The 23,259-nt window shown below is 37.0% G+C and overlaps 1 protein-coding gene across 1 annotated transcript in view; it reads left to right on the top strand.

Moving 5' to 3' along the window:
* PLCB1 (phospholipase C beta 1) overlaps window positions 1-23,259 on the top strand; it is a 680,716-nt gene that overhangs the window by 482,861 nt on the left and 174,596 nt on the right. Inside the window, exons 6-9 of the mRNA XM_024764260.1 lie at window positions 727-780; window positions 1,883-1,958; window positions 9,342-9,442; window positions 11,028-11,194. Of these exons, the coding sequence (XP_024620028.1) occupies window positions 727-780; window positions 1,883-1,958; window positions 9,342-9,442; window positions 11,028-11,194 (398 nt within the window). The remainder of the gene's footprint in view (window positions 1-726; window positions 781-1,882; window positions 1,959-9,341; window positions 9,443-11,027; window positions 11,195-23,259) is intronic.

Genomic DNA, 23,259 nt, shown 5'->3' with positions numbered 1-23,259 from the left:
AGAGAGAGATAAGATGTTTTACCTGAAGCATAGCATGTTATAGCTCGTAAAACATCTAGCTGGCTAATAATATCTATTGCAAATGTCCATTTCAAATAGGCATCTCCCTATGAATAGCTGCTATGGACATTCTAGAACATGCCTTTTGATGAACACACTGTAAGCATTTCTGTTGCATCTACACCTAGGTATAGGATTGTTGTGTCATAGCATGAGCAGCTGGTGGTCCCAGTTTACACACCCATCAGCAGAGTTTGTAAGCTCTCCTGCCCCTTCTCTCTATCCACATGTCCAGAAGCAGTGGAAGAGAAAAATGTAGTTGTATATTCACACAATAGAATACCATACAGCAACGAGAGTGAAAGATCTACAATGAAAAGCAAAAATATGGATGGATCTCAAAAGCATAATATTGAGTGAAAGAAGCCAGACACAAAAGAATGTGATTCCATTATGTAAAGGGCAAAAATAATCTGAGTTGTTTAAAGTCAGGATAGTGGTTCCCACTTTGGGGATAAGCCCTGGAAGGGGGCATGACAGGGGCTTCTGGGATGCTACTAAGGTGATAATATTCTTTTTCTTGATCTGGGTGGTGATTGCAGAAACTTGGACAATTGGTGAAAATTCAGCGAACTGTACATATGCAGGAGCCCTTTTCTATGCATTTTATTCTTCAATAAAAAGCTTTAAAAAAAACTAAACACTTGTTTTCTGCTTCTCCAACAGCTATACTAAACTTAAGCTGCAAGTCACTCCAGAAGGACGCATTCCTCTCAAAAAGTAAGCTTCATGAGCATTTCCCATTATTCTTTTTTTTTTTTCCCTCAAAGATGTGAATCCGTGCCATGGCTCTGTTTTGGTCCAAGTAGGAGCATGGAAATGTGTGCTAACCCTGTCCTCCCACACACTCCATATGCACATCAGTGCAGCTGGTTTTCTCATAGAGATTTCCTGGGCCTCCCCGCTTCCTGTAGCATCATTCTCAAGAAACACCAAAGCAGGAAGGGGGTGGAGGGGATGGGGGACCCTTGCTGTTAAACCTAAAAGACCATCTGAGACTCAGATCTATTCTAGGAATGGAAACTGGGCGACCACAATGCCTCTTTCTTCCAAGATGACACTAGCCTTGAAGCAGGGGTTGCAAACTCATATGTCAACAGAAGCCAGGCAGGGAACATGCATGATGAAGCAGGCCAGGAACAGGAAGGAAAACTGAAGAGTGAAACCCCATCTCAAGGAGACAAGGACAACTCAACTCCACCATATTCCCTGTGGGACTGGTGGGCTCTGGACGCTAGATTTTCTAATGTTTCAATAGAACCCATAAATCCAAATTGTTATATTAAATTGTTCAGTACTTAAGTTATATTTTTTAAACCCAAGTTACTGAGCAACAAAAGCACATCTCTAGACCATTCAGTCAAAAGCCTTTAACCTTTGACTTACTAGCTACCAGTGGGCTTCTGCTCATAAAAAATTTACATTATTAATAATAATACTATTAATTAATTGTTTATTATTAATAATATTAGCAACGGACACCTTTAGAGCAGTGAGTAGCAGCAAGGAGACAGAGTTGTCAAGGATGTTGTTTTTAGTGCTTAATACAATACCAGAGGCTATTTAGTGCAATGTTTTTTAACTGGGTCATCGCCATTGTCTCAAAATATTGATTTTATTTTAGGCACTTTGATTTTAAAAAGCACACACATTGAACTTCCAGAACACATATGCTGATGCTAGAACAATCAGTATCTTTTAATTCTCTAAAGATGAATTATAAGGAGGTTTGATTGAATGGAATGTTTCAGCTGGCGTCATCTACAAGTGTGATCCAAATGCCTTTTAAGCATCTCTCACGTGGTGTGCTTTCACTTCACAGCATATACCGCTTGTTCTCAGCAGACCGGAAGCGAGTTGAAACTGCTTTAGAGGCTTGTAGTCTTCCATCTTCAAGGGTGAGCATGTTGCCTTCCTAAAACTAGCACTGCTAAATAGCCCTGAATAATCATACTAAAATATATCTTGCCCCAATATTATCCAAACATTTTTAAAACTAAGAAGTACATAGGACTTATTTGTTAATATGTACAATATACGGGGTCACTGTATTAGTTTCTTTCACTCCCATAACTCCAACATTTTCAATAAGAAAGACCCTTTGCAAGTTGAAAACAATAAATAAATAACCAATTAATACAAAAAAAGTACTGGTCAAAAAATATTAACGTTACTAAGAATTTAAGCTTCTTATTCATTATAAATCCTTTCTTGATGTCCGTTGAGATATTAGCTAATGATTATAGATTATGATTAGTAGTATTTTAAAATATTAATTTCATCTTATCCCCCTTTTTAAATGTCTAGGGCTAATATTTTTAATTTAATAAGCAATTAGAATGGTAGTACATTTTATAAATAAATATATTTATGTACATTGCAGGGTGGTTCTCAAAAGGCTTTTGCAAGAGAAGTACAGGATCAAAACAGTTTGAAAATTGTCTACTTTGCTCCTATGGTAGTCAAGTAGATGAGAGGATAAGCTTGTAAGATGCTTTTTTTTTTTCTCCCAATACATTTGAGGCACTTAATATATGTTGACCACTTAAAATAAAGCAATTCGCCTTCATTTCAATGCATTTCTACATACCTGGCTCTAATTATCGTTGTTTCTGGGATAGCTGGGTCTGTTGCATAAAACCTTTTCCTTGTGCTATATGCAGAACACTCCTTTCTATTATGAATTATTTTTATCCCAGTATCTAAGCAACAAGTAAGCAAGAATAACACTTATACCCATAGAAGAACCTTTGAGTCTCTTGAAACATGCTGGCAGTGTTGAAGTTGCACTGAATGAAGTTGAGAAGCCATTCTTAAATGTATGGTTAAGTTATGAAAAGTATTGAGAGCTGTTGCATCAGTTACATCAGCCAGTTCTTGTGAATATTTTTCAGAAAAATGAAGTTTATTAACGACTTTGGTCGGTAACAGAAAAGAAATTAAAAAGTCACTCTCCGCTATCAGTTTCTTGCTATCTGTGGAAAAAGCTGCTGATGCTGCAAACACTGGGCAGAGCTGTGGAAAGGCCCCCAAACATTTAACCTTCACTTTAATAAAGCAAAAGAAAATGATCAAACTTGTTTATTATTGCTCTTTCATTTGATGCTTTAGAGCAGGAAAGATATAACTGTTAAGGTCTTGTCCTTGACTCAACAAATATTTTTTTTATTTGACCTATTTTTTTTCTTTTTTTAATTGAAATACAGTTGACTCACAATGTGTTAATTTCTGTTGTACATCAAAGTGATTCAGTTTTATATATATATATATATATATATATATGTATATATGTGTGTATATATATACATTCTTTTTCATATTTTTTTCATTATGATTTATCACAGGATATTGAATATAGTTCCCTGTGCTATACAGTAGGACCTTGTTGCTTATTTATCCTATATATAATATTGTAGTTTGCATCTGCGAATTCCAAACTCCCAGTCCATCCCTCCCCCACCACCTTTCCCCTTTGGTAACCATAAGTTTGTTTTCTATGTCTCTGAGTCTGTTTCTGTTTCATACATAAGTTCATTTGTGTCATATTTTAGATTCCACATATAAGTGATATCATATGGTATTTGTTTTTCTAGTTCTGACTTCACTTAGTATGATAATCTTAAGTCCATCCATGTGCTGCAAATGGCATTGTTTTGTTCTTTTTTATGGCTCAGTAGTATTCCATTATGTATATATGTACCACATCTTCTTTATCCGTTCAGACTTGACAGATATCGCTTGAGCTCTTACTATGTGCCCTCCATCACTGAGAATATGGTAGTGAGCAAAATGAAGTTCCAGTCCCAGGATTCAAGGACCATATACTCTCTGGAGGTGCTAGTCAAACACTTTGACTGACGTGTGTAAATTGGGGGGGAATGCCATGAACAAAAGGAATGGAGCACTGCCACTGAAAATAAGGGAAGTTCATTCCAGAAAAAGAAAACAATGTGTGCAAAACCCTGAGGCTGGAAAAAATTTACTGGTTTGAGTAACTGAAAAAAGACCACTGCATTTAAGCATGAAAAGAAAGTGTGAGACATGAATTTAGAAAGACATGCAAAGAATTTTTTTCCTCTGCAGTTGCTCCTGAATTGACCTTTACTAGAAAACATCTTGTGAAAAAAAAAAAAAAAAGATCAAAAATGTTAACTTATTACTATAAAACTAGCTAAGGGAAAGAAGGAATAGAAAAATGAAGCTGAATAGAAAATCAAATCCATCAATCAATTCTCTATAAATTGCAATTTTCTAAACAATTGGATTCTGACAATTCAGTTGATAAATGCAGATTGAGTTTTTACAATCCACTATGTCTATTATAGGTTCACACTTTCAATCCAATGTCAACTGGAGACATTTTTAAAGGAAAATGAGTTTCAAATAACAGGAGTTATGTTTAAATTGAAAAAAAATATTTATCTTTAGTAAATTAAATGTTATGACAATTTTCTGAAAACAGATTGGAGACTTTTTAAAAATATAATCAACTTCCATCATAAAGTTTTGAAAGTTCATTATTCACAGTAAAGTATACTTTAGTTGGAGGACTCGTAGAATTACAATGCTGTAAAAAGATCTAAAAAACAAAGTCAGTTTCAGAGCTAGGAAATAAATGCTTCCTTGAACTGACTATATTTTAAATCCTTGTTGTAAGTTCATATCTACAGAACAGTGGCCCTAGAAAATACCCACTAATTAGCAAAGATATACTGACAAGAGGTGTTTTAAACACTCCACAGAAGAAAAGGTTATTTAAATGGTAGACGGTAGTACATATCTGGGAGCCTTATATAGCCAGTGGTTGTTCAAACTAGATTTAATTGTGTTCTGTAAATAGACACATTACCAGAAATACTGTGGATATCCTGTTGAGATTTTTTAAACATTATCTTTGTGCACATTGTTAGGGATAATTAATGCACTTGAACTTGTATCCTGACCAACATGATCCATTGAGATAGCACATTCCTTAAAGGGTACTCCTTTAGAGATTTCAAATGCTTCCTAAAGTTACCTTAATTGTTAAAAAGTAGTACTGTATCTAAAAAGAGAGACAGAGTAATTACTGTCTTCTTTAATAATCCAAACGTATTTTCCAGTGAGATGTTTGAAGACTTTTCCATATTCAGAAAACTACTACTTTACTCACAAACTTTCTGAGAACAGAAAATAGTATGTTTGCACCAAATTCCCTTTGATTTAAGGCTTTATTAACTTGAAAAAAAGCTCACTGACATTTGGAATCATATTATAGTCTTGGCATAGCACTGATCTTTTAATGAAGAAGATAAGAATAAATCCATATTTTTTTATAAAATAAAGCTTACTATAGTTATCAACATACATGTAATACCAAAGAAAACAGCGATTATTCTGGATTTAAAGAATTCCATAAATTTTACTAAAGAATACTATGAACAAAATTTACAAAAGAACTTCTCCCAGGATAACTATAATAGGTTGCCTTTCTCCTATGCCTTATACCCAGAATGTAAATTAGGAATTATAGTTATTCATTCAGCTGTGATTCTTAAAATCACTAATATCACAATTCCATTTTAGAACCACATTATGTATTCAGTTCATTATCAGTAGTTTACTTGTAATTATTTCATGTACTCTCTGGCTGTCTCAACTTTTGATTTATAACTTTAGGACAAAAATACTGAAAATAAATTGAAATCCTGAATTTACCGGAAAATAATTCATTGATTTGTGAAGATAAAATCTGTATGTGGACTCCTTATTCATTAAAGTCCACTGAATTAAATTAATATGTTTTTGAATAACATTTCTGAATGTTAAGTACCTGTTCATTATAGAATTGTTTTTTAAATCTACAAATGTATAAAGAAGAAAATACAAACAGTATCCAAAAACTGATATGCAATTTAGTTTTCTGGATTGCAGTGTGAGTTGAGGAATCAAGCGACCTTACTTCAAAACATAGCAACCGCCCCCCCTCAATTTGATGCCTTAGACAAGTTTTGTAAGCTCCCATCTCTTAAGTGTATGTATCTGTAAAAGGGCTCCCTAACCATGCCAACCTCATAGAGTTGACATGGGATTAACTGAAAACATTCAAGTAAAGCTCATAGAACTATATGCTTGACATACAGTAAGTGCTCAATAAATATTAATTCCTATTATCCTCTGAATATTTTTACATATGCATATATATATGAGTTTTTTCTCTTTTTTTATTTTCAATTTGTCATAACCTGGTCTTTGGAATCTGGAAATGTAAATGCCACCAGTACTATCTCAAGTTTTTTGTTTAATCTTTTCTCTTTTGAGATTCTTTGTATACAAGCATGGAATTGAAGCAACTATGTTTTTAAAGTATGGAAATTCTTTGTAGTTTCTGGAATAAATGGGCCTGATTCTGACTGTATTGGTCTTCTTAGTTCTCCCTCAAAAAGTTTGGATAACAATGGCAACAAATAATCACTGACCATCTGTTTTGTATTGGAGCCATGATGTGGTGAACCAAGTCCTAGACTACGAGACAGAAGACCTAAGGTCTTGTCCCATACCCAGGTTCACCCAACAGACATTGAATAGGTGCATATTATATGCTGGGCATCATTCTTGGGACACAAAGGAATTAAATAAGAGATAGTCACTTTGCTCTAAAACACGCAGTCTAGTAGATCATCAGAAATATAAAAAATAAAGGAAAAATTGTGTGATGGATCCTCTAAGGAAGGTATATAAAGGTGGATTATGGACACAAAAAGAGAATGTGTCATCTCTACCTGGTTTGGTAAGGAAGGGTTCACAGAAGAGTATTTGAACTTTGGGTACAATCTTAAGGGTATTGGACTTTAAGTTTCCTCCTGCTTAAACAGGACAATGAATCTATTCTATCCACTTCACCAAATCATGAGGTCCAGGAAAAGAAAATAGGTGAATGACCTTTGTGAATTTCAGCCTTATTTAAAATATACAGAATTGGTAATTGCCTGTAGCTTTCCCCTAAGTATCTCCCCCATACCCTTTCACTTGAGTTTTCAGTGGCGCACATTTTAACTTTTTTCTCCAAAATATATTTTCTCCCATTTTCACCCACTGACCCTAAAGGGTATCTTCATCAGTCAAGTTGGGCAAGAGAAAAATGAAGCTGTATTGAAATGTTGTCCATTTTCTATGTGCTAACATCCAACTGGTAATAAAAATAATACTGTATTTATTCAGCTTATTTCATCAATGTGTCCTCTCTAATAAGAAGTTCTAATTCATAGCTGGTAAGTAAACATGGTTAGAGTTTTAGTAAAGCATATTGCTGTATGAAATTATGTTTATGGAATATTATACAAATGGCTTTAGTTGAATCTGATGTTCTATGGGAAGCATACTTGCTGTCAACTTCCACTTTTGTCATAAATTACACTCATTCATTTAGTAAATATTTATTGTGGACCTTCTGAACTTAATGGTGTAATGCATCTTGCTATATATAAATGACACATGTGTTGTTTGGTTGTCCCAAAATGCTGTTTTGCAAAATGGATTTTTTTTTCTGCCCTATAAATTGATTTAGTAAAGAAAATATTATTTTATTCGTTCATTTCTCAAATATGGGACTCCTGCTGTTTGCCAAGTGGTGAGCTAAGTTTTCTTATCTGTTAGCAAGCAGTGTAGTCTCAGACCATAATTCAGACAATAATTTTTAGATATTTCTGTAAAGGTACATTTCCAAAAATAAGAATACGGTAAAAGGAAGGGTGTTTTCTTTGGTTTAAGGACTTGAAAATAAAAATAATCATATAAACACATACCTGAAAAAGGAAAAACGACATGAAGAATGTCCTTCCTGTTAACAAAGGCTTGAATACATGCTTCCGGTTTCCATGGCAGCCCGACTAAACAGAAAAATACGTCATAGAAGTCACTTTTTATATCAATGACTTGCTTTCCAAACAATAGGAAACAAGAGGAATCAGTGAGAAATAATGACCAATGTCCTACTTATGAAAAGTGTTTTGCAACTTATCAGATTACTTAAACCAGAAAGAACGTTGTTTGAAAAAAAGACACAAAATTGGGATTTTATCTTTTCATTTTGAAAATGTCTTTCTACAGGTTCTTTACTTTAAAAAAAAAATACATTCATTCAAAAGTCTGCTAAACAGCACATAAACAATGTGGATGTGCTTCATGCCACTGATTTGTACACTTAAAAATGGTGAAATGCTATATTTATCTTCTGTATATTTTATCACAATTAAAAATGAGATTAAAGTCACCAAAAACAGCAACCTAAAAAAAAAAAAATCTGCTGAACAGACCCTGTTTTCACTAGACCTAACCTTATTTATTTATTTATTTGTTTTTTAACATCTTTATTGGGGTATAATTGCTTTACAATGGAGTGTTAGTTTCTGCTTTATAGCAAAGTGAATCAGTTATACATATACGTATGTTCCCATATCTCTTCCCTCTTGCGTCTCCCTCCCTCCCACCCTCCCTATCCCACCCCTCCAGGCAGTCACAAGGCACCGAGCCGATCTCCCTGTGCCATGCGGCTGCTTCCCACTAGCTGGGACAAACGTATCTACCTTACGTTTGTTAGTGTATATATGTCCATGCCTCTCTCTCGCCCTGTCACAGCTCACACTTCCCCCTCCCCATATCCTCAAGTTCGTTCTCCAGTAGGGCTGTGTCTTTATTCCTGTCTTACCCCTAGGTTCTTCATGACATTTTTTTTTTCTTAAATTCCATATATATGTGTTAGCATACGGTATTTGTCTTTCTCTTTCTGACTTACTTCACTCTGTATGACAGACTCTAGGTCTATCCACCTCATTACAAATAGCTCAATTTCTTTTCTTTTTATGGCTGAGTAATATTCCAACGTAAGTGCCCATCATTGGATGAATGGATAAAGAAGATGTGGCACATATATACAATGGAATATTACTCAGCCATAACCTTATTTATTGAATGTACTTCAGAAATTGCCTTAACATCCCTTTAGAAGGAGAAAACTCTTAAGCTTAAAATATAATGAAAAAAACAGAAAATAAGGCTTTTGATACCTCAAAGCCAGTGTTCAAGTGAACTCTACCACTGGCCTCATAGATGTTTTCTGAATGTTCACCCTGGCCTCCTATTGATCTTATGGAAAAATCCCGAATGAACTTTTTGGCCAACCCAATAAAAGAAAGAAAAGAGGAAAGAAGGAGGGAGGGAAGAGAGAGAGAGAGACAAAACTGGGAGGATGAAAGATAACAAAGAAAAAGACCATTTACTGACCCTCTTGTTTTATTTCCCAGAATGATTTGATACCTCAAGAAGATTTCACTCCAGAAGTGTACAGAGTTTTCCTGAACAACCTTTGTCCTCGACCTGAAATTGATAACATCTTTTCTGAATTGTAAGGGAACACATTTTAACTCGTTTTGTTCTGCCTTGGTGATGGTACTCAGGGTGCTAGCTAGGGCAGGATTTTGAGCAGTAGAGGGAGATGGCAGAACCTGTTTGTACATGATAAATAATAGCAGTGATTCTGTGTAATTTGATGGAGACAATCACGCATTCCTACCCCTGAGGTTCAACCACTTTTTTAAAATTAATTAATTTATTTGTTTTTATTTTTGCCTGTGTTGGGTCTTCGTTGCTGTGCGCAGGCTTTCTCTAGTTGCAGCGAGCAGGGGCTACTGTTCGTTGAGGTGCGCGGGCTTCTCGTTGCGGTGGCTTCTCTTGTTGCAGAGCACAGGCTCTAGGTGCGCGGGCTTCAGTAGCTGTGGCACGCAGGCTCAGTAGTTGTGGTTTTTGGGCTCTAGAGTGCAAGCTCAGTATTTGTAGCACACAGGCTTAGTTGTTCCACGGCATGTGGGATCGAACCTGTGTCCCCTGCATTGGCAGGTAGATTCTTAACTACTCGCTACCAGGGAAGCCCTCAACCACCACTTTTAATGAGTGAAGTTGGCTATGATTTGTTGCAGGGTGTCTGTGTTTTAGAAACCTCAGGGGGCTCTGTGTAGTTTGAAGATTATGGCTAGAACAGAGAAGCATCTAGGCTTACTTTGTGGAGATAGACTGTTGTAGAAAGAATGTTGACCTGGGAACCCATCATATTACCTCTTTGCATCACATTAATGAAATGAGAAGTTTGGATTACTAAGAACCTTCCTAGCTGAAAATTATTTGCTTTTATGTTAGAAATCATATAGGCATTACTTTTTAAAAAATGAATGAAAAAAAGAAAAACACATCAAAACACGCAAGGCAAATATGGGGAAGTAGCAACTTATCAATACCTTTCTTGATAGACTGAAATCTATGTGATCACAGATCAATCCAAAACTGACAGACTAAATAAAGATTTCTTTATATGAAAAGCAAGCAAACAGTGCTTCTGAGAATGATATCAGATGTACTCACTTTGTCATGTTCATTGCCATCGACTATTGATTGAACATCTGCAATATCTGTACTATTGAACTTGTCTTTGGGTTGTCAACTGGATTGAAATGGGAAGTTTGAATCACACTATATTGCAGAGTTATAGACTCTTGCTGAAGCATAATTTTAATGAAAAGAAAAATGTGCCCAAACATATTGGGTATTTTTAATAATGAGAAATAAATACATCTTTAGATGATTAAGCGGGATATGAGAATTTGATGACTAAACCAGAAGTTAAGCATCATAATCAAAAAACAACCCATACTCTGTGTTCCATTTAGAGTGGTGCATCTTCACACACAAGATACAGTATTTCCCTATTGTGGTTTTCTTATGCATCTAGTAGAGTTCAAGGGCATTGGGATTTGGTGGCAGTGATTGCAAAAGGTTGTGATGGAGCAACACAATGTTTTTAGGGCAAGATAGGAATTCCAGTATAGCATACTCTTGCCAGGTATGGCAGGAGTTTGTTTCCACATAGCTAAATGCAAATATATGAATGAGACTTGGTGGAAAACCCTTCTAATTTCCTTGTTTTTAATTGTTTTTAGTGGTGCCAAAAGCAAACCATACCTTACGGTTGATCAGATGATGGATTTTATCAACCTCAAGCAGCGAGATCCCAGGCTAAATGAAATTCTTTACCCACCTTTAAAGCAAGAGCAAGTCCAGGTGTTGATTGAGAAGTATGAACCCAACAACAGTCTTGCCAGAAAAGGTCAGTCCACTTTTTCCCACACCAGAGCAAAGCTCGAGTTCTAATTGTGAGTAGGCCACTCTTGGTAGTCATGGGCATCAAGGATTATTCAGGAGGGTTTCCCACATTTATATGCCTGCTTTTCTTTCTGACTTAAATCACTGGTGGTTTAATCAGAAGATTTTTTTAGAGTTTGGTATGTGATGTTTTTGTTATGTATATATGTGTGTGTGTGTGTGTAACATTGTTTTTTAAATGTCTAATCATTTGTTTTGTTTTAAATTTTCCCAGTGACTGAATGCATCTTTTATTCAGACAGGAAATTCATTATCTTAAAGGTTGCCCTTTTGGGTCTGTTTCTAGCTCTGTGACATGACCCATAGATTTTTCTAAATCTCTAAAACTGAAGAGTATATTCAGTCCATTAGACCCTTATCTTATAGTAGTTTATAGTTTACACTACTAACGAATTTTTCCACTTGAAAAGATATTTTAAACTTTGGCCTTCTGTGTTAAAAAAAAAATAGTGTTTGTAGGAAAAAAAAAACAAAACTGATATCAGAAAGACAACACTAAGATGCCTGAAAGTTATTGAGAAATTTATATTTTTGATTCTGGAGAAATGACTTGCCAAAATAAGATCATGAAAATTCAGGTGCCAGGAGTTTTCAACTATATGTGGCATCATGGTCTCTAAACTCGATCATCCTTTACCACTAAGACCAAGTCTCATCTGGATTGAAATTCCTTCACTGAGAATATTAGTGTGTTATTACTGATGTTATTGTAAATTGAATAGATATTCCATAGGGAGCAAAATAAAGTGCAATTAACCAATTATTAAGAAATAAATTGCATGTTAATATGCAAGTAATTTATAAGTAACAAATAGCTCTGGCAAGCTTGTGGTCATTAATAAGATGGTTATCTTAAAACTATCCTCTAAATGAAAAATGAGAGTATTTATTAAATATCAAAGTAAAATCTTATCACTAATTGTATCTTACATGTTATTAGTTGGGAATTTATAGATGAATTATTTTAGTTTTTAGTTTTATCATTTTACATATTTTAGTTTTAGTCTTAGTTTCTTCGTCAGGCACTTTGCCTTTGTTGTTGTCATCATTCTTACTGTTGCCGAGGTCAAAGGAAACAACTGACCCAATAGTACATGTTGGCGTTGCCAGGCCTGCCCCTCCAACCCCCTCAGATCTGACTCCCTTTCATCCCTGGTGTCACAGAGATGGGATTTCTCCTTTCATTAAACCAGAAGAACTCCTTGGAGGTTTCTCATAGATAGCTTGACAGTTCCCTTCTGAAATCCAAACTTTGCCAAAAATAACTAACACAGTGTTTTAACAATTCTGACAAGACTTCTAAAAGCAGTTAGCCCATGACACCAGGAAAACAAAAAGCTTTTGTGAAACCAATGAGGCACTTCAGAACCTAAACTTTGCCCTTTTCTCCTTCCTTCATACCACTTTGCTGGTGGTCCAGGCTTCATCTAGTCCGTGACGCCCCCATACATCATACTCTGATGACTTGGACAAAGTAGAGGATACAAAGGAAAATAGTACAATAAGTTATTGTAAAACTCTATCATCCTGGAAGAATTGATTTTGATTCTAATGGAATTAAGACTATATCTCTTAACATTTGCATGAGTATTTAGTTCCATCTTATAGCTGTACTAGGTGTGAATTCCATAATCATGCAGACATGTAAAATTCAGGTATATTTAAAAAATAGCAACTTGATTTATTTTTCTACAACTTAATATGATATTAATCATGAGCCTGTCTGTCAGCATTGATGTGATTTTTTAAAATCACAGTATTCATTTCTCAACCCCAAAACTCCAGTAGGAAGATGAACTTGAGATGTCTCACACCATGTCATTTTGTTTGCTGCTTTGGCTCTGTTTATGTGAACAAAGAAGATTGTTTTATTCTAGCAATTGCTGTTTCACAGTCAAAAGAATAACAATTTTGAAATCTTTATTTGTAGGAATAAGAAATTGTTGAGTTAGACCTCAATTCTTTAGTAATCAAAAGTTTGAAATATTTTTTCCAAGGATGAAAATCATTTTTTACTTGCCTTTGCAGTTTATAATATCTGATGTTTGACTTTAAGATCTTTACAGGAACTCCTTTTTATATGCAACAAAGTACAATTTAAGAAAGTATTTATTATATGGCTTCAGTGATGACTGATGCAAGGAAATTAGCTCTCACTTATCATGTGACTTTCAAAATGTGCATTATCATTTTACAAAGAAGCAAACCAAAGCTTTGAGGTCAAATGACTTATCTAAGATCCCATACCAAGATGCTCTTCAGGAAAGCAGAGTTTTTAACTTTCAGTCAACTAGTTAATATGTTTTAATCAATAAACACATAAGAAAATAAGTAGGGAAGTTTAATATTACATTATCATTTTTTTCTGCGGCACCGTACATTTTTACTAGTTCTTCAAATGTGCCCAAGCGTTAATTAAATTGACCACAAACTCAGTTTCATTTATCAGAGAAAGAGACTTCCATATTGCCTATATTGATATAAAATCATGGGAATAAGATACATACAGAAAATCCATATATAATAGCAGATATATACTATCTGATACAAGAAACATATTTTAAAGTAGGTGTTAAACAAATAAACAATACACAAAATTGACATATGCTAATGTTTAGTTTTTATAGCATTTGGTATAATTTTGACATAAAAGGTAATCTTAAATTAATGAAACATTTTCAGTGTGGCTAAAAGCCTAATGGCTAAAGCCGAGTGTAAGTGTGAAGTGAAAACCCAGAAGAGCTGACCAACAGTGATGCTCTGTTGGCGGCCTGTCTTGAGGATGTTACCCACATTCCACGCCGGAATTTCTGTTTCTGTAGATGTATGTATTGGTTATAAATAATCAGAAGGTTTCTGTGCAGTCTAAGGCCAAATGTTCACAGGTTTGGGTTTCACAGAGTTGGAATCTTGCTGCAGAAGATACTATTCTCAAGGGAGTTAGGTTTATTTTTACAATTTAAAATCACACACTGAAAAATGCTGTGGTCCCAAGTCAGCAAATGTTTCTTCCTTACAATGTTGTTTGCACTGTAGGCCTAACTGTACTTAATGCAGGGCTACACAATGACTCCTTCCTCTTCCAAACAAAAGGGTCATGAATGTCAGTTTGAAGACTCATGTCTCTTAGAGTTATTTTGTTTATAATTTAAACTCTTTAGAAGAAAGGCATTGAGTAAAATTAGCATGAAAAATGAAATAGTTATTGATGCCTTAGGTAACAGGCTGAAGACCTCTAGATTCAGCAGCTTTGTCCGTAAAAGAAGGCCAAATTATGCTTAAACTGCCAAACTGAAAGAAAAGAGTTAAGTTTGTTCGTATGTTAATTCTTCTGTGAAGAGCAGGTGTTCATGGGTATTTGTTAAGCAATTGAATTAATATAACAGATCATAATATTAGCAGATGTTTCAAGCTACGTTTCTTTTTTATCAGCAGTTCTTCCTCTTAAATTTTTATACAGTGTGGTATAAAAAAGCTTCCCTGCTTTGTTGCAATTAAGATGAAACTAAAACTTTTAGTATTTGGCCAGTACTCCATGAGTTAATAGTTTAATAGTTGAACTCAAAATTAATAATAGCAGAACAATTTGTTTTTAAGCAAAGCAAATAGAAGTTCAGGTATAGCTAGCATATTTGCTCCAAATAGACCTAAGCTAACAATGATTTGCATACTAGAAATAACCTATTGTATTTTTAATATTGTTTTATTTTAAAATTTTTATGCAAGTGAACTATACTGTGTCATTATTATCAACAACCAGAAGCACCCAGGGTGTGCTAGAGAGAGCACTGGACTTGGAAACTTGCAACCTGTAGTATTAGGTGGAACTCCTTCAGTTGAAAAATGACAAACTTAACTCAGACTGAAGCACAGAAAGGAACTGACAGGTACATATAAGCAAAAAGTGAGGGTGTTAATGACTTCAGGCATGACTACATCCAGGGGCTCAAATGATGTCATCAAGACCTGTCATCTCCCATCATGTGCTCTGCACTGGCTGTAATTCTTGGGCAGACTCTTCTGAAGTGACAAGAAAGCCAACAGCAGCTCCAGGCCTACCAATCTCATAGTTCCATCAAAATACCAGAAACCAGAACATGGCTTAAGCCACCCAGGACCACTCCTGAACTAGGATCGCTGTGGCCTGGAGGATGGAATGTACCAATTGGACAGACTTTGGTCACATGACTCTCCCTAGAGCCAATAAGGAGTCAGCTACCTGAACCATGTGGACTGACAGTGGGAGGGGGTGGTTCCCTGAAATTCACCTGGGGTGTGTACCTAGAAAGAGGAGGACTAGTCACCAGACAGATGAAAACAGCAGATCCCACTAAAACTGGTCACAAATCAACAATTCATCATCTCTGTTTACCTTACCTTAGGAAGCCATTTAATCTCTTTGACCAGTTCCACCCCTAGTTTTCTGATCTTTGAAAATATTCTGAGAGAATTTCTGGGAGAATTAAGTGAGTTTCTTATGATAAGAAGGTTGCATGTATTAATTGTTGCCTGTTGAACCCTTGTTGACCTGAACTAATGAAAAATGAGAATTGGCATTTGTGCCAAATTATTTTTGAGTCTGGAAGTGAGATTCAGAGCACTGGGCAGAGGCATTTCTGAATGCTGCTGTCCCTTGGCTAACAGGCTTATTTTACTTATTGCAATTAATAAAAAATTAGACTCATTTGGTGATGAAACCTGAAAAAATATGGTGAGTCATATCTGTGCACAAATGTTCATTTCTGACTCATCAATATTTTATCTACATTTTTATTAAAATGGAATTATAATTATAGTTTAAAATGTAAAGATTTACACTGGAATCTTACTATTTACTTTATCACTTAATTTTCCTAATAGAGTTTTAAAAATTGTTATTTTCCCAACACCATTTCCCTTTACTAGGTAGAAGTTATAAAAAATAATGATTATTTTTATTAATGTGTATTATGCATTCTTGAGACATCAAACATGCCGTAATTAAGGAAAGAGACTGGCACTGTATTATGGTTAAGCCAGTTAACCTCAGGCAAGTGACTTGACTTGCTTGAACTTCAGGTTCCTCATCTGTAAAATGGGATGATACCAGTTCTAGCAAACATCAGTGCTTATCCTGTATCCCTCAGCATACATGGTTCCAACACAGTCAACAGCATCTTCTGCAAATCTCTGGGACTTTCTCTCAGCCCAACCACAGCCAGCCTACAAGTTCCCAGGACTTCATGGCCCCAGGAGTAATTTTCACTCAGGTGGTAGTACCTCTCTTCCTTGCCCCTTGTGTGGGACATTTCTGATACGTGTTCTTCACGTTCTCCCAGAGTTCCCATGTATGAATGAGCCCGTTTCCCACAACTGCAACCTGCTTGATAAGGTTCCCTTTATTTACTGCCTTTTCTTCCCTTCTCTTTTCTCCACTCCCCTACTGTTAGTTTCTGGGTTATCTCCCAAATAAGCTGCTTGCACTCAAATCCTTATCTCAAAGCCTACTTTTAGAAGAACCAAAACTAAGACAAGCATTTCTCAATAAATGGCCTTAACAGAATCTAAAGTGAAAGATGGGTAAGTTCAGAGTAGCTGAGCATTCAGAGAAAAAAAAAAAAAATGGAAGGGCTGTGCCCATGGCTCATCCCTTCCAACATGTCACATGTTATCTTAGCTGTTACCACTCCTGAAGTCCTGGCTGGTAGCCTCAAAATCACAGGATCTCCTGTCTACAATGGACTTAGCCATTTAGTCCCAACTCTCAGGTGATAGAAGAGGCAGCTAAGTGACAATGTTGAGAGTAGGACTATATTTTCTGTGTCCCAGTTCTTTGCACCACTCCAGACTCCCACGTGGAGCCCTCCATTAGGCCTTGCTCAAAAAACGCAATGTCAACTCTTTAGAAGTTAGCAATTTGCATCCATAGCAGTGGTTTTCAGACTGTCCTTGACATAGCATCCTTTTATTTGTGTTTGTTTCTTCTCACAATGTCTCATTGGATTGGTCAATGTGTAGGAAGAACTGTTAGAAGCACTGTTTTGGTTGAATGAGCAGAGCCTGCATTGTAGCTGGTGATGGCTGCCCTACTCCTGTTTATTCTCCTGTTCCATCCCATTCTCTGCAGGCACTTCTGCCCAAACCCCAGGAGATCTGAGATGCTCAGTTTAAAAACCACACATCTGAAGGAGATATTCACTGGCCTAATGATCTGCCTCACCATTAAGGTGGCATCCGTTTAAATATTTTTATATAGATGACCTGTGTAGCAATAAAATAAATAAAAGAACAGAAATGAGTGATCAAAGGCAACTCAAATGAGATAGATTTTCTTCCCAAAAGACAAAGACAGATGAAAGCTGTATGATGTAGCCAGTTCTTTTCATATCTTAAGTTACTACACTAAGAAAGCTGCCAAAAAGCCACTCTAGTATTTTATTGATTACAATCCCATTTAAATCCCACCTATTGACTTGTTAGCCTCTGTGGAAGGTCAAAGAAGAATGACATTAGCATCTGTGAGTATATTCCAAGCTCCTCTTAACTCTGTGTTTTGTTTATTCATAGACTTCTCTGAAGTATTTGAGACTGGCAAAAATGAAAAAAAAATATTTTCAAGAGAGCCATTATGGGGCTTCCCTGGTGGCGCAGTGGTTGAGAGTCCACCTGCCGATGCAGGGGACACGGGTTTGTGCCCCGGTCTGGGAAGATCCCACATGCCGCGGAGCGGCTGGACCCATGAGCCATGGCCGCTGAGCCTGCGCGTCCAGAGCCTGTGCTCCGCAACGGGAGAGGCCACAACAGTGAGAGGCCCGCGTACCGAAAAAAAAAAGAAAAAAAAGATAGCCATTATGAATTCACTGTTCATCAGTTGGCTTGATAATTTCCTTGAATTTCCTTTCTTGATTGCATTTCCTCCTTTCCCAGGAGGGAGGAACTGGGCTTGAGGAAAACAAATGCCTGGCCCAGGAGTCCTGGTTTTTTTTCTCTTGCATCCTTTCTTTCTGTGACCTCAGTGTCCACTCAGAATTACAGCTCTAGCCAGAAAGCCACAACCATGTTCATTCAAAGCTGAAATGGCTTTTGTTCAGAAAACAACCAGTCAGGAAAACAAACAAACAAACATATATATATATAGTAAAAAACAAATGCAAGTTTTAAAGAGGTTCAGGAGTGAACTTGGTAGCATAATCCACCCCAGTCTGTTGAGTGTTTTTAAAACCTCTTTCCCTCATCAGACTATACCTTCCCAAGATGCCTTGCCGTTGTGGGTGAGAACTAATGGGACAAAGCAGATAATGGCTATTTTCTCGTAGAGGTAACCTCCCGTCAGAACAAAGCATTAATAATCACTGACTGTTACACCTTTTCCCTTGCCAGCAGGGGGCAGGGGGCAGGCTATGGCTCAGTTAGAAGGAACAGCTTAGCAGCTTGCACTGTGCTGCAGAAAAGCCAGGAAGCCACAGGCATTGGACCCCAACATCTGCTTTTCCCAGAGCTGAGTTTTGTTGATAGTTGATTTTACACCAAATAAGCGGGAAGGAAGCTGATTGAATGCAGAGAGAATCAACTCCATGGCAAACATATGGTGACCACAAGGAAGCCAGATGAGGTGAGGGGTAGACTGTCTAACCTAACACTTCACAGGAAAGCTGAAAAATGAACTGTGGCAATGGGTGAAATGTCGGGAAGCTGAGAATGACCAATAATTTCATTCATTCATTATAGAGATTATAGGAGCCCTGTGTGAACCACTGCAGTCTGTAGGACTCCAGTTGCAAAAGCAAAATTACCGGCAGAGTAGGGATGACACCATTTTAAGAGGAAGACTTAACTGAGGATGTTTGAAAAAATTAAATTTCTCACCTAACACCCTACCTTACGTGTAGAAAAGGAGTCCAAAATGCTTCTTATTAATGTTGTTACTGTTACCTAAAGACTGGGTTCGCCTCTTGGTGGGTATTGAGCCAATAGACACAGCCAAGCCAAAGATTGGGAGAAGTAAGGATTATTACTTGCAGCAAATAAGGAGAACACCAGGGATCTTTTCTAAAGCAGGGTCTCCCCTAACAGCAAAATTGGGGAAGTTTTAAGCTAAGGGTACTTGCATATTCATGAAGAGGCTAGAGCAGATGAGAATTCAGCATAAAATTGAGGCAAAAGTCGAGAGAGTCCGAGCTTTAATTGATTGAAGTCAGGAGGGTCAACATCACAATTCCATCTTCCACCTGGGAGGGGGCCTTAGTTCCTGCAGAACTCAAAGATACATTATTATTATGTATATCCCTTGAGGAGGAACTAGGACTCTGCTTTATCATTGCACTACTCTTTGACTGCCTTTTCTTTGTTCCTGCATTCCTTTGTTCCCTTAATATCTTTGATTCCTGAGACCTGTTCAAGGGTAAGCGTTGTGGCCAAGCTTAGATCACTAAATGGCTTAGACCAAAATGGGTTCTCTTATGTGAAGAAAGCCATGCCTGGTTCTCTTTCTCCAGGGACTCCCCCTAACCTATCTGCTTACACTACTTACCTTTCTTTAGGTTCCCCCAGCAGTGACTCTGGGAGAAGAATCCAAATATAAAGAGTTTATTTGAAAGGTGATCCCAGGTAGCACCAGTAGGGCAATTTAGGAGGTGAGAATGAGGAACGGTAGGCAACCATTAAATGTTGCATCATCTCTCAGTCCTGGGCAAAACTAATGTCCATCTTACCCAAGGAACATGACATTCTCGTTAAGGATCTAGAACATTTTGCTCTCCTTTGTGTTATGGTCAAGAACCGTTGTGAAGGGTCTCCTCTCATGGAACAATGTGATGGTGCGCTAATAAAATGCGACAGACTTGTTCCCTACCCTCGGAGAACCTCTAGCCCTAATGATCAATCAGCCGTTACATACATCTAGTGAAAAAGACTCCAAGCCCATGTTTAAGAGAGTAGGGTGCCAATCTGGATTCTGTTTTTATCTAGCCATGTCAACTTAAAAGGACTGTTTAATCTCACTGGGTCAAAGTTTATCTGTCCTGTTAAATAATAAAATGCTGTCTCACCTACCAAACAGAACAGTGTGATGTAAATAAATTGCAGATGTGAGAATACTTTGAAAAAAGGAAAGTGCTAAATCAAAGTTAGGTGCTATTATTAAGAACTTTCACACAAAACCACATGAACAAGTTCAGCTGAATACAGGGAGAACTACAGGGCCACAAAAAGCCAGGACAGCTGGGTCGTGGGGTTGATCTGCAAAGGCTTTTGAGAAGAGCACATATTCATTTAGTGGAGATTATTACATGATATCTTGGACTTGTATTTGTTCATAATTATGGTAATTGAACAGCTTTGCAATCAAGATGGAATAAGAATGCATGAGACTTTTCAGCCTAAGATAACATAATAATGCCTGAGAACACGTATAGAATATACTAACTCCAGGATTGAAAAGAAGTGGCTAAAATAGGCAAAGAAACCAGCAAAGTTCATACACTATACAAAAACACAGTTAACTGGCAAATGTAATAGGAAAGTCTGTGCCCAAGCAAAGAGAATTGAAAAGGGAACATTTTATAGATTATTTCTGTAAGCAGGCAAATAGATTTTGGTGAGCCATGGGATATTAGAGCCATCTGCACTTACTGTCTAGCAGAACTCACAGAAGGGTCAAAGCACCAGGAATAAATGTGAGCCAAGGAAATACCTTCTCAGAGCTGTGCTTGGAAGTGATTTTAGGAGGTGCTAAGCCATTGGACCAGTAGCTTTCCAACATGCCCTGGTATCATTACATTAGGACTGAGGATTGAATGGTGATGAATGGATTCTCAACCACCTAATCCCAGTGACATCCAAACATGTGAGTGCCAGATCCTGCCTAATTGGCATTTGGCTCAACAAAGTGAGGCTGGTGGCCATGCTAGCTGGCAGACACATTGTTCAGTTTGCCCATCCTAACTGTGTGATGATTCTGTAAGGATTTATAGGCCATCTGTCTTCCAAGGCATAATTTGTCAAGATTTCTCTGTGCTTCCAGGCTTTGAAAGATGTTATTTGCATGTGTTTGGCTATTCCTTTTAAAAGGTAACCTGCATTTTTTTTTTTTTTTGCAAAACCCACAAAACAATGTCATATTTTCTGTTTAGCATTTCTGTTGTCCTCACATTGGCATAACACATTTTTTTGTGGTATTTTATTTTTCTTCCTACAAGTTAGACTCATGGATTGGAGAATAAAAATGTTAGAGGGTGCCTTTGAATTACTTGTGGAGATTAGAATGTAAATTGAGTCTGGAAAAGAATTTTAGATCTTGATAGACAAATCCAAATCAAAGAGCTAATCCTCACGCCTCTACTAGATGGGTCATTTGTCCTGCCTGAGTCCAGCTTCTTTTAACAAAAAGATTAAAGTCACACGTTTTAAAGAGATAAGTAAATCATGGGAAAAAGCTCTTCTTTGGTCACATTCAGGGCTATTTTTAGGACTAATTCACATTGCCTCAATTGAAGCCAACGGCTACATAGGCAGGATCCTCTCCTTTCATCATCGTTGTTCCTCATCCAGGCCAGTGCTGGGAAAGTTATGTGGATAAACATCATCAGTCGCACGCACCACCATCTGCCTTCCCGTTGCCCTGGCACCACCTCCAGATCCAGCTCTCACACTGAGTACCCCCTGTTACCTTAGAAAAGTTGCTTACCTCTCTAAGCCTCAGTTTGCTCATCTGAAAATGGGAAGTAAAAAGTACCTCTCTTATAGGATTTCTGTGCCTGCCACATGGTCAATGCTCAGGTAATGCTAGCTCTTCCTGTTATGATGATGATGGTGATGATGATGAAGATTATGATTTACCTTCTCCTAGTACTAGATGATGTGTTGTACAGCAGGATAGCATAGTAGTTAATGGCATGGAACACAAAGCCTCACTTTGGGTTCAAATCCCATTTTATCCACTTGTAAGCCATGTGATCTTGGGCAAGCTACTTGAGTTTCTCACCCATAAAATAAGCATAAAAGTAGTACCTACTTCATAGAGTTATTATGAGGATAGAATGAGTTAATATTTGCATATAGTAAATAGTATATAAAGGTTTATAAAATAATATATGGGAGATAGACTAAATTCATGAAGCTCTTCAAAGGCTGGCTCTCTCTTCCTTTACCATCCTGCTTGCACACGTATAAATATACTTCCTTTCAAGTCAGAATCCATTCTTTTTTTTTAAAAAGTACTATGTTTGTAGACACAGCCAGCCACATTTTCTTTCTTTGACTTTCCACAGAATTATTTTTCACTTTAGCACTTCGCCACTGTTACCTTACATCTGCTTTTAGGACGAACGAGGTATCAGTTCCATGTTGGTGCTTTGATGCCATGATGAGGTCATTTCCAAGGTAACCATCCCAGTAAAAAACACACACTGAACAAGAAAGAGCCTGACTTTCAAAACTTTCTAGTCACTTTAGTAATGTGCCATGAATTCTATTTAGAGATTAGCTTGTGACCATGCCCTGCTGTCCTTTTCCCTTTCCTGGTCACAGAGCCCATGTAAAGCATCATGTGAGAGTCTGGTGCTGAGGACTTGCCATCAGGCTCATCTGTGCAATAAGGAGCATCAGCTTATGTTACACAACCTTATTGAAAGTCACTTTCATAAGCTTCTAGGTAGAAGGTGAGGGCTATAGATTTATATCAGATAAACTTCTTACTTGTGAATTTCAAAAGAAATTCTAGCATTGCTGAGCAAAGATGTTAGAAGGAGAAAGTATTGACAGGGCGGGTAACTTGTCATGTCAGTGTCATGAAGGACAATCAGCTCTTTCATTGTTTAAGGATTGATTTGTTCTGTTGTGAATTATCCTAGTCCCCTATTTCTATTTTGATGGCTTTAGACATTTAATACTGTCTGATTAGTGCTTCTGCCAGGGACTAGGCAGAGGGAGAGAGTAAAGATAAAACTCTCCTTCTGTTCCAGCCACTGGGGAACACCAGGGCTTGGAACTTTCTAGAGCATCTCCTAGAAAGGAGCCACAGGCTTCTCTCTT

Source organism: Neophocaena asiaeorientalis, unplaced genomic scaffold (assembly GCF_003031525.2).
Source record: "Neophocaena asiaeorientalis asiaeorientalis breed wild unplaced genomic scaffold, Neophocaena_asiaeorientalis_V1.1 scaffold400, whole genome shotgun sequence".
In the NCBI taxonomy this organism is placed as follows: Eukaryota; Metazoa; Chordata; class Mammalia; order Artiodactyla; family Phocoenidae; genus Neophocaena; species Neophocaena asiaeorientalis.
The sequence above is the reverse complement of the archived record's forward strand: the minus strand, read 5'-3'. Positions and strand labels throughout refer to the sequence as shown.